The following is a 12,429-nucleotide window of genomic DNA, read 5'->3' on the forward strand; positions in this document are numbered from 1 at the left end:
GCAGGCGGTGAGGGGCGGAACCCCGGCGTTTCATAATAACGCTTTACCACACTTGCATAAAACAACAGCTCCTCCACCAGACGAAGTTAACAGAAATGCTGTGCCGGTTTCACCATAGTGACCTAAACATGAGCCAAGCGATTATCTAAGAGGTAGGTGTCTGTCAATGTCTGTCATTGTCAACGTCATGTAAGAAAATAATGTAAAGGCTAAGCTAATGTTGCTAATGTGCGTTAAATATTAGACTAGCCCTGCTCATCCTGTAGCTTACAAACAAATGACCCCAGTGTTATTATCTTGTATTTCACTCTGCCTTTTTGTCTGAAAATGTTGGATCGATAACGTGCAGAATGTAACCTTGGTGACCCTCGAAAGGTAAAAACCATCATCTGTACCTCCACGTAGACCCTGTCATATGACTTGAGTCTGTTTTGTGTCAGTCAAAGAGGAATACAGTGAATGTCATGTGTTTGCCCTGCCCACTGTGCCTGCATGTTGATGTGAGATGTTGAAGGCTGAGACTTGCAGCAACAGAATAATCTGAGTTTAGTTTAGTTTTTTTTTTACCAGACATCCAGCACAAAAGTCTTATTTATCCACTCTGGTATTTTGTTTAGATCCACCTAATATCAGTTGAACTCTATTTTTAACCAATTTCCTGTATTCATGTTAATTAACTAAATGTACTCTCTTCATCTCTGTTTCCAGGGAACTCTTCAAGATGAAGGGTCTTTTCCTCGTGGAGCCCGTGGTCGCTCTCTACGCCTTCTCCAGTTTCCTCATCTACCCTCTCGTGCAGCAGTATGTGTACCGGAGGCTCTGGCAGCAGCTGACAAACACCACCTATCCCATCTCTGACAACACCTCCAGATGTGCAGCCACCAACAGCAGCAGCAACCACTCGAGCTACCATGAGGTCAGTCACAAAACCACTGGATGTCACGAGAGCATACATTTTAAGTATTCGGGACATGTGCTTGATTCTTTAATCTTACACTTAAAGCGAGTGAATAGTCAACTTTTTCTAGTATCAACGTGTCTTACAGAATAACAAGAGCTGAAACTTTGCAGTTATACTTATACTGTGAATATTATTTTAGAATTTCTTTATAAACAGACTTTTGAGAGAGGCTAAAAATGCCCCTACTGTTCTTTGTGCTTTCTGCCTGCTATTTTTGTGATCCACTGTGAGTCTGACTCATGCGTCATGTTTTCTGTGCGTCGATAAAAGAGATGTCTTCCTGGCAGAAAAACCGGTCGGGCTTCCTTAATGAACCTTCAGCTAGATAAACAATAATGCTTTATGCGTTGTTAGTGTATTCCTCCACAACTGCTGTTTGTATCCCAGCGGCTATCTGTGTCCAATATGTTCAATATTTATGGTCAGATCCTCTTGCAACACAGCTTGCGTCAAAAGAACTGATTCAGCTTCTGTGCCATAAGGGGATATGCAAGGGTGACATGTAAAACGGTTTACTGTTCCGATACGGCGCAGACACTGATTGACATGCTGTTGCAGCAATCCTTTTGCTGAATTATGATAATCTTATCAAACAGCTCAGAATTTCAGAGCACACAATCACTTATTGTTTCACAGCGCCGGCAGTACACCAAGATATACCACATGATGAGTTATAAGAAGAATTAAAGATATTCTTCTGGTGACGTTTTATTTTTATCATGCATTTATATAAGAAACATGAAACGCGATAAGGAAGTGAGAGCAAAAACACAGGTCTTTTTGTCTGGAAATAGCCACTCCTGCACCTGTGGTGCCGTGCAACGCTTTGTTCCTTTTGGCCCTTAATGAGGAAAATCTTGATTTGTCCTTTCCAAAATGCTTTTGATTGTGTTTGATATCATGAAATCAGAAGGTAACTATTTCTGTTTAAGAAAAGAAAAAGTTCATGGATGACGGTTGGTGACTAATTAAAGGGAGAATCTGAATAAATGAGTTAAGAAACACCAACAAACGGTTGCTTTGTTGTGCTCTCCGGGGCTTTTTTGCTGGCGTGGTTGGAGTCAGCTTGCCTCCTCAGAGGAAAGATGTCACTGCAGCTCAATACAAAGTTTATGCAGTGCTCTCTGCTGCCACCATAGAACCACAAAATGAGGAAATATCTTTTGGCAGAATTGTGTTTCATCCCTCCAGTACAGTTCCAGAGAATTGTAGAATAGATGCCAAGGCGAATGATAAGAGACTTTATATTGGTTTTCCCCTGTAACTTGTCACCTGTCTGTAGCTGCTATTCGTGTCTGTCCATACATGATTTTTAGACCTGACCATGCTCTCTCCTTCTCTGTTCCCAGGAGGTACAGAAGCAGGCATCTCTCTTCTCCCTTTACACAGACCTCTTCTCCACAGTCCCCTCTCTGATCATCACCCTGATGCTTGTGGCCTACAGTGACCGCGGAGGGCGTAAGATCACGATCATCATGCCTCTCATCGGCACGTTGATCTACACCTCGACCTTCCTGGCAGTGTCCTACTTTGAGCTCAACATCTACTTGCTCATCGGCTCCTCGCTTCTCAGCTCTCTGTTTGGCGGCCTTGGCACGTTTCTGGGTGGGTGTTTTGCCTACATAGCCGACTTGTGTGAGGATCATCGCCAGAGGACGCTGCGCATGGCGGGACTGGACATGATGATCGGCCTGCTGTCTGGGGTGGCCGCTATATCGACGGGCTACTTTCTGAGAGCTGCGGGCTTTAACTGGCCTTTCCTCACTTCTGCCTTGTGCCAGTGTTTGATCCTACTCTATGCCATTTTCATCCTAGAGGAGACTGTGAAGAAGGCTCCCGCTGATGCCTTAAACATAGACGGGTCTCCTCAGCGTTCAGCTTTGAAACAGATGACCTACGGCATCTACCACATGTTAACAGGAGCCAGCCCCAGGTGTAAAACTGTCCTCGCCCTCCTGATGCTCATCTTCACCAGCTTCTCCTTCGCCTATATGGGTGGGATCTCCTTGATCACACTGTTTGAGCTTAATGAACCACTATGCTGGACTGAGATTTTGATTGGCTACGGAGCAGCTCTTTCCACTACTGTGTTCCTGGCCAGTTTCGTTGGAGTGTCCGTGTTCACATACTGCGGCGTGCCACAGCTGCTCATTGTCCTGATGGGGATCCTGTCCGTCATGTCAGGCATGCTCCTGCTGGCATTTACTAAGACCACTTTACTGATGTTTTTAGGTGAGAGACTTGTTCATAACAACTGTGCTGCAAACCAATAATGTATAATGATTTTATGAAATCTTGTTTTGAAGTCTGGAAGCCTTGTTTTTGATGCTAACCATGTGATAACAGGCTGATATCTCTGTTTATTAGGCCCTTGTCCGATAAATTACCTGAGGGAGAAAGTGGTTTAATAAGATAATTAATGTCTTCAAAGAGACGGGACATTTTGTATTAAAAATTGGACGCATTTTAGCCGAAGGAAAAAAAAAAATAGGCACACTGAAGAGTAATAGAGAGAAAATTACACAATCAAACACAGGTTACTGATTAACAGAGCCTTCGTTTCCTACTACTTTTACAAGGTGTATAAAAGTTTCTCCTTTTACAGTATCAAGCATGTTTTATTCAATTATGTTATTCTAAGCTGATAAGAAAATATAACTATGGTATGATATCACTGTAATGTTTATTTTAATTTAATTTAATTAAATTTAATATTTTAATTGTAATTGTTATATGGCAATTACCCTAATCAGAGGAATTAAATCAGGCATTTTTTATAATGTTTGTCTATGTCAAGCAAACAACCTGAAAAACCATGAAATAGGAATTTGATTACATTGTTGTCACTGTCTCTATTATGTATTATAAAACGTCTGTCTACTGTTATTTGTTTACCGCAGTGAGGGTGCCGATGCTCTTCGCTATCATGCCTTTCCCTGTCCTGCGCTCCATGATGTCAAAGATCATCTCGAAGTCTGAGCAGGGTGAGTGGGTTCAGGGATTTTACAGGAGCCACAGAACCGTGTCTGTGTGTTTGTAGAGTCAGAGTCCATGTGAGAGCCGCCTGCCAAAGCAACTTCTCAATGCACTTGCAAGCAAAGCACTCCAAGTTTCTGTTCAGTTGAGCAAAAAGTGATTTTAGGCCCCATCACTTCTGTAAAAATATTTTTTCTCTTTTCTCCTTTGTGTGTGTGTGTGTGTGTGTGTGTGTGTGTTTTTGCAGGAGCCCTGTTTGCCTGTCTCTCCTTCATGGAGAGTTTAACCAGCAATGTAGCGAACGCGGTCTTCAACAGTGTGTATGCTGTCACCGTAGCATGGTACCCTGGCTTCATTTTCCTCCTGTCTGCAGGACTCTGTTTCGTCCCTCTAGTTGTCCTAGGGTAAGTTCAAGCAGCACTCTTGCATGTTTTACTCAATGATTATATTATTATTTTATGGTATATGAACGTGACATTCGGGTCTGAAAAGTATGTCCCACGCAAATGTGCCTTCAATCTGCATTCTTCCTAACGGCCAGCAGGGCGGCGACTCCACAGGTTTCAAAAAGAAGTCTGATTTATGTAGGCTTATGAGAAAACAACTTGATTTATTACCTCAGTAAACAGTTTCCTAATGTGTTTATGGTCCTTAATTTCAAGTCTTCTTCATTACAGCATGACGTTCATTGAGTAAATCATGGCCCCGTTTAGATAAGAATAGACTATAAAGCAAGATATTATTTAGGCTGTGGCTACCTTGTGATTGATGAGTAGCTACCAAAGCATGTGTTTGGCCCTTAGTCAGATCTGTTAAGTTTATCCTCCCTAGTTCCAGACACTGATTTAAATATACTCACTTTTGCTTCAAAAAAACAAACTCAAGACTTTAAACCAATGTGTGACATCACAGAGTGTACACTACAAAGTGCAAATACAAGTTTTTCATTAGAAGGATAAACCATAATATTTATGCAAAATATTTTGCATAATTACAGGCTGCATTCACGAATTTCCAAACTGACGTCCTATTGATGCACCAGTTATTTGCAACAATAGGACATGACCCGAATAAATATCAGTGACCAGAAACAAACAAATCCAGTAAAACCTGCCGTTCATCATGGCGCTCTGCACAAAGAGAGAGGGAGCTTTTCCCTATAAGTTGTCAGAATCTGTTATGTGACATAGACAAAGTGTTTAGAGAGTATTCTCCCTAAAGTTACCGGTTCATTATACAATTAATTCAGAGCAGTTTATGCCTTTTTGTAGATATGCTTCAGGTGTAGAGCTGTACTCTGCTGTATGGATAGCGTTTCATTGCAAACAACTCTTGTTTCTGCTGAGTCACTGCATGCCAGCTTAGCCCGACTAGGAAGAAAGAGAAATGTTTCGCTTTATCCGGGACGTCAGAAAACAAGAAGACCGGGTTCCTCATTCCTGCGTTCCTCACTCTAACTTCCTTCACCAGACTATTTCCCTCCTTGTGTGTTTACCATCAACACTGATCCTCTTTTAGACAGAAGAAAAGGCCCTAGAAAAGACACTCGGTACGCCGTGTTCTTACATTCATTATGTTACACTGAGTTGTCCGAGTAGTGCAGCTGAGTCAGTCTGGGAGGTGTAGCGTGAAACATAAAACCCTCGAGTGAATCCACCTCTGTCACATGCACTGCTTCTTCTGTTACACGGTGTGTAGTTAAAGAATAACAAAAAACACTGGCTCAGCAATCGCAGTCCAACAGAGAGCCAGAACAGGTTCCACAGATGAAAAAAAAACCCTCCATTTTTTCCAGTTTGTCATGTATGTAATTGCCAAGCCTGGCTACCAGTAAACTAGATTTTCTCACTTTAATAACCCCCTTTAGTGTTTGCGTCTGTCACTGAGACGAGCTGATGCAGGTGTGTAGAGAGAATCTGTCGAAAACAACAGAGAAAGACCTCTTCCCCATTTTCGATGGAATTTGCAGAGGCAGTGTTGTGTCACGTGTCTTTCTGCCTCTCTTTAACCTGTTTCTCCACGTTTCAGGGTGGTGGGCGTGATGGGAGTGGATGTTGCCAAAGAGGAAGAAAAGCCAGAGCCCGTCCTCTCAGGGGAAGAGGAGCCCGTTGAAGATCAGAACGACAACAGCCCTCTTCTCATTTAAGCCGCGTCAGGGACTTGCGAACCTCGCCAGCACTTTTTTCATTTCTCTTATAAAATATAAGACATTAATAAGATACTTTTTTTTTTTTTCTCTCCAAAAGTAGCTCAGTGACTCTTCTCAGTATCATAAGCTATTAATGCAGGTTACAGAGACATCTCTTTTGTTGCCGTGTTTGATTATGCAGTTGAACCTATATATTAGAAAGATACAACAGGGATTTGTAGGAAAACGATACAGGCTGATGCATCGTATCGACATGGTCTTCACTTAAAAATGAGGACCTTTTTTGATTTTCAATTTTCCATACCTCAGAATGGTTTGACTGTGACATCACTAACACATTTTAAAAGGGATTTTGCGTGTTCTGACAGTTTTACAGTGTGATGTATTTGCATTTTTAAAAATAGAGTATCAGTTATGCAAACTGTTTCCCCTTTTTACTCTCCGCCTCTCCCGAAATTACAACACAAGACAAATCTTGTTTACTGCCACAGATATAAGCAACATTATAAACAATTTAGATGTTTTTTATTCATTACAACCTACCACCATTAAGTGTTTTAAAAAGTAATTTACCCAAAAATCTTGTCCAACCTGTAATGCACATGATCCCCATAGGAAGGAAAGGATTTGAAAATAAAATGTTATCCATTTACGACACAGGTTTTAGTGGTATGTTCGATGTTTAAGGCATCATAGGAAAAGAATTTGTATTTAGATTTACAAAAAGACATACACCATGACAGGTTGTAAACGGGTCAGTAGGTTCTTGAGAAGATAATTAATTTCACATAAATTCAAATTCAAGGATCTGTCATTTTAACAATCAAGGTAAAACATAATGAAAGTGTTGTGTTGTTTTCCCAGGAGGAATCTGACTTTTGAAATAAGGTTTCTTTGCTTTTGCAGGGATATGGATTTTTTTTTTTGTTCAACTTAGGAGTGTAATGTTGTCTTGGGACTCAAATCGAATTGTTATATCATGGAAGGCAATGATATCGACGTGGTCAATATTTTGTTTGTGTTTTTGGAGTTTGTCTCAAAATGTGCAAATTAAAGTTTTCTTTGTGTGTTATGTGTTTTTGTGACTGGAATTCTTTTGAATTAAAGAAAATCTCTTTGCGATTACAGCCCGATTCTCTTTCACTGTCACTGCTTGTGGCCACAACTACTAATGGACAGTTGTGTGCTGTGTCGTAAACATTGGCGATGACCTTTACCTCGCAATAATCAGCTGTCTTTGCAAGAAGAGCTTTATCTTGGTCCAAAGCCTTCTCACTGACTAGATCGCAAGTTGATAAGAGTATGCACACTTTGTTGCCATGTCCAAACCCAAGTTTGAAACATAGAAATGAAAGAAGGAATGAAGGAAAAGGACAGCACCAAGGGAAGTAAACACAGCATATTAAGATTCAAGCACTGCATTTTCAGGCTAGCTTGAGAACCATGCGCGTCCACATCTGATTTTCCTCAGAAATTCAAATAAGGAACTGAAAAACCGTGCCAGTTCAGTTTGATCATCAGACAACAGCTTCCTCACTCTGCACTTAGCGTTCAGCTTGGCATATTAATTCTGCTGCGAGCTGTCACACATATCTGAGAGATGTCGTCTCCCATGTGTGAAGAACAGACGACGTACACTTTCAAGCATGCTGTTCTCTATAGTTAAAGACTAACTCGTCGGCAGCAAAGAAAAACATAACAGTTTTCTTGTTGTTTCTATATTCGCCCTTGTATTTTGATTGTATTTAAATGTACCCGCTGCTATGATATCCTAATTTCCCATCAGGGGTTAAAATAGATCTATCTGTCTATCTATCTATCTATCTATCTATCTATCTGTCTATCTATCTATCTATCATGAAACAAGGGATGTGTTTTTTTTTTATTTGGCACCAATTTGTGCTCACTTTTCTACACTGTAAGAAACTGAATGAAAATCCCATGCAAGTTAAGCCACAGAGCTGTTTAAGTGATGCTGCTGTTTGCATATTGGCCACTAGATGTCCCTCTTGTAACGCACACAGTCGAATTGACATGCTACACCAACAGTATCATCAGTTGGCGCCATAAACATATAAAAGCCCCACATAAAACACCAGCTGTTGTGGACCTGGAAATATAGGAAATATGTTGAGATCTGCCTTTTGTGATCCTTTATGATCTCTTACAGTACATGAGATGAATCACAAATGGAGACCCGCCTGGCTGAAGTGTGCTCTAGATGGTCTTTCTTCAAAGGCCACATAGGGTCTATTGATGGCTCTGTGTTTGACCGTGACAAACTTTGTTATGTTGTCAGCTCAGCCATCTGACAATTAGTCACGAGCTGTCTCCACACAATGTCATGGTCCCTAAAATCAAGAAAAAAAAGGCCACCTGCGAGTCCCCAAATGCAATTAATCTTTTTGAAAGTATGGCAACCAATTCCTGTTAATTCATGTGAATTAAAGGGGGAATAGGCCCCCCCTTTTTTTTCCCCAGCATACACGTCAGTTTTTTACTCAACGCTGTTCCTCCTCGTCTGACACCTCCGAGTTATTGTATTTGTTTTTCCAAATTTGCCACCTCCTGTCTTTGTCCGCCGCAGAGAAGGGGTCGTCATTGTGCGTAGATGCATGTGTGTAAAACCTGTTTTTCTTAGACTCGCCCCGTCTCCGGCAGAGATGTGAGACTCGGGGAAAGCCTGTGAGCATGCAAAACGGTGTGTGTCTTATGGATGATGGATGGACATCAGACATCCTGGCGGGGATCCCATCTGATCCCAGTGCTCGGTTACTGGATTGTTAGTCCAGTGTGGAAAAAACAGGGCAACAAATGGCTGCCACTGCGAAGATAAAGGAGATAGCGGCGATGCAAGGCTCACGGGAATCCGCAGTGAATGTGCCGCCTGAAATCAGATTAGACGTACACATGATGCATCACGGGTACGGTTATCGGCTGGGCTTTCAGTTGGGACTGTTTGTTGTTGGGGTTTGTCATCGCTGCAGCTTTGGTTCTCTGAACTCTGTAGAGAGAAGTGACGCACACAGGAGGGTGGCACCCCTCCACGAGGAAACTTGAGTACGCTTGTTTTAAAGCCGGTTCAGTGTAAAAAACATGTAACAGACCTCCTCACACTTAAGAGACATAAAAATTGTGTTGCTTTAAAACACTGTTGAAGAGGGAACATGCCAGTGAGAGTGTGTGCAATTTCCTTTTTCTCTCCCCCCCCCTTTTTTTTTAAATTTACACATGGCACGTCAGTTTGAATTGGCTTCACTCACGGAAACCAAAATGACGTCTGATCGTAATGTGAGGTTATTTGATTTCCACCCTCAAGTCTTGACAAACTGACTGCAGCTAGATTGTAAGGTAACGTTGTCACTGAGTTCCTCTGCGCTGGCGGTTACACAAGGGATCATCTCAGGCAGAAGGGGCCCAGCTTGGCACTAGGCGCAAGGTTTTCTGGTTTAATTAGAGATGGAGGTGTGGTGAGCAGGGATGGTTTTCCCAGAGTTGAGGAGGGGCTCTACAGGGGGGGGGGGGGGGGAAGATGGTCGTGGTGGTGGCTTGTGTCTGTGTGTGTCTGGGGTCGTTGAAGGATTAAAGGGAAGTTTGACAACGTACGATTAAGGGGATCGGGGGTCTTCTGGTTTCTGGTTTCCAAACTGGCTGAATCAGAAGTAGGATCATCTGCACCGCACCACATCACATCACCAATAGCTCAATTTCTGATGTTGATCCAGCATGTTGCTAACAGACCTCTCTTTATCGCAACCTCCTGCTGCCCCGGGGAGGAGATAATTCACTGTAATACAGAGACCCATTTGAGGTGGTTTGTGTGACTGATATCTAAGGGGGGGTGTTGGGGGCAACAGAGGGGCGCCCCAGTCTGGAGCGATTTGATCATTTGAGGACCGTTTGATCACGCCAGGATCCACTGCATATTTATTTTTCAGTCTCAGTTGTCATTAAGTTAACAGCCTCATCAGCACAGGGAGTATATTACACTATGAGACATATGGCAGTTAATATGGAAGTGGGTTGACTTTGACATTCGAGCAGACAATTTTCTCTCCTGCTCTGGCGAGTGCTCTGACAGCAGAAGCTGTTTCTGAGCTGTTCTCTACATCTCAAATTCCTAACACACGGATGCATTATTTTAGAGTTGTTTTTCTTTTCTTTTTTTTAATGAACAGCTTCACCGGAGCTGATTGCAGCGCAGTTGCTCCCCTCAAAGAGCCATCTTTGACAGTTGAGGTAGTGCAGAGTATCAGTGACATACTTTCCCAGGCAGGTTATGAACTTCATGGTTGCATGCCTGCTTCTCTGCGCTCCTGATGAGCCCAGGGCGTACAGTTTACAAACCCAAAGCAGTAACGTAACGGTAGCCTACTTAGACTGATCTTTTTCTTTTTATCCCACAAATTGTATTAATTTTTATAATAAAACTGCATAGAACAACAATGTCAGTGGGTTGCATGCCTTTATGATACATTAATTGAATTACTTTAATTTCATTCAGTCTCCAGTGGTGTCTCTGTAGTGAGACTTGTACTCTGTCTATTTGTCCCATTTCAAATTAAATTCAACTTGCTGGAATCTCAATGAATGAGTTAGACTTTCCATGACGAGGATCCCCTCAACTGTATCCAACCAGTTCTCCAGTTTGGTGATTGCCTTCTTTGACGCAGCTAATAGTATTTTGACCAGGTATCTGGCCTCACTGTGCACATTTTCACTTGTCAGTTTACACAAGTATAAAATCTCACATGACTTTGGTAGTTCATATCCCAGTATTTTTTTTAATTCCACCCATACATCATTCTAGACTGATCTTTTTCAATGTGTTTGTGTCCCCCACCACTTTTTGAAATTACCACTTTGTCCCCATCACCTTTTTAAACCATAATTGCTAAAATGTTAAAATGATGTTAAAATGACTGGTAGAGAGCCTGGCATCTGTGTGAATGATAAGCCCTTAATTTTGAGGTAATTCTCTTTTGAAAAAGTGATTGACAGTCCTTGACTTGTAGCCTTTCAAAAGAGGATCAAACCTGCTGATATCATAGGGGACCTATTTTCTTTTTCAACTTTTTCCCTTTCCTTCAGTGTTTTATATATATATATATATATATATGTGTTTTATATATGTTATATATGTTATATATGTATATATGTAAAAAGGTCAAACTCTGCACCAACAGAAGCTCCTCTCTCCCGCAAAAAAACAAAAAAAAAAATACTGTCCGTCAAACCCCTCGTGACTTTGTGACATCACACTATGTCAGCATGTCACACATTTGCTTAAATAATGCAGAGCGACTAGTTTGGCATGAAAGACTCTATTCAGTGCAGCTGCTCTGTTGTTGTTAGCAGTGCTGGCTCAGGCATGTGAGAGCTGACCAATCATAGCAGACTTAACATTCAGGAGGGAGGACCCTGAGGAGACAGGAGCTTAAACAGAGTGTTTCAGACAGAGGGGGAATACAGTGCTGCAGGACTGGACAGTGTGAGGAAACTGATGTGTTTTGTTGAGCACCAAAGCATGTAAACCTATTCCAGTAGTAACCCAAAATGAAATTATAAACCTGGAAATGAGCACAAAATCTGCCTTAAAAACGTAATGTTTTCTGTACCTACTGTAGCTTGTTAGTGACATTTTGACTGTGGATGTATTGTAACATGACTGACAGTAGAAATGTAGTCAGGGCAGTTTGTTCGACTACTGTCATCAGCTTTCATTTCTCTTCCAGCCCTTTTCCCTTCTACAAAGGTCACGCTGCTGTGTTGGTTTCCCCCTGCTGTCAGACCTGCTATCCGCTGTGGATGCATGTCGGCGTGTCGCTAAGTGACGCATGCTCTCAACATGCTCCCCACATACTCTCTGCGTCTGTGTTGTGTGTGTGCTTCACTGTCAGAGGCCCAGTAGCTCTATCCCTAAACCGTAATTACTGCATTCCCTGCTGTGCTTTTTCTATGAAGGGCTATAATCACTTGTCATAAGTGAAACAATCACTTTTTTTTTTTGCGATTTTCAACTCTCCCCTCAATCTAATAGCAAGACTGTCCGTCTTTTTGGATTTATCCGTTCGTATCACTGAGCTCAACACATTTGTCTACCTGTTTCTGTCCCATCTGGATCCCATGGCTTCATGTGGTTACCCACTCCTTCCACAGATGTCTTTTTCCTGTCTTAACTGCCAATAATGTCGATTCCCCTGCCGGTCCTCCTCCACATCCTCCTTATTTTCTCTCCACTCCTTCACTTAAGAGAATTGGCTGTCTTCTTTTATGATCTGTTTCAAATATAGATCTAACTGCCATTTTTGGCACACGCCTTAACCACAGACCTCTCTTCTCC

The 12,429-nt window shown here is 41.9% G+C and overlaps 1 protein-coding gene across 2 annotated transcripts; it reads left to right on the top strand.

The window, feature by feature from the left end:
* The first annotated feature begins 20 nt into the window (after positions 1–20).
* LOC115594750 (solute carrier family 46 member 3) lies at positions 21–7,158 on the top strand. Of its 2 annotated transcripts, XM_030438988.1 has the most exons (7): positions 22–152; positions 350–375; positions 709–916; positions 2,311–3,193; positions 3,862–3,945; positions 4,185–4,341; positions 5,966–7,158. In XM_030438988.1, exons 3-7 carry the CDS (start codon positions 722–724, stop codon positions 6,081–6,083), a joined length of 1,437 nt encoding a protein of 478 aa, XP_030294848.1. In that variant the 5' UTR covers positions 22–152; positions 350–375; positions 709–721; the 3' UTR covers positions 6,084–7,158. The 2 variants fall into 2 exon arrangements, with proteins under 2 accessions (XP_030294847.1, XP_030294848.1); XM_030438987.1 differs by lacking the exon at positions 350–375 and having other exon boundaries at positions 21–152.
* Positions 7,159–12,429: the final 5,271 nt, after the last annotated feature.

The sequence above is a fragment of the Sparus aurata genome, chromosome 13 (genome assembly GCF_900880675.1).
Source record: "Sparus aurata chromosome 13, fSpaAur1.1, whole genome shotgun sequence".
NCBI lineage: Eukaryota > Metazoa > Chordata > Actinopteri > Spariformes > Sparidae > Sparus > Sparus aurata.

Excerpts from the sequence above, each read along its gene's own strand:
- LOC115594750 (XM_030438987.1), top strand. The coding sequence starts at position 722 with ATGAAGGGTCTTTTCCTCGTGGAGCCCGTGGTCGCTCTCTACGCCTTC. Across the intron at positions 917-2,310 it reads ACCACTCGAGCTACCATGAG|GAGGTACAGAAGCAGGCATC; the intron begins GTCAGTCACAAA and ends CTCTGTTCCCAG. Across the intron at positions 3,194-3,861 it reads CACTTTACTGATGTTTTTAG|TGAGGGTGCCGATGCTCTTC; the intron begins GTGAGAGACTTG and ends TGTTTACCGCAG.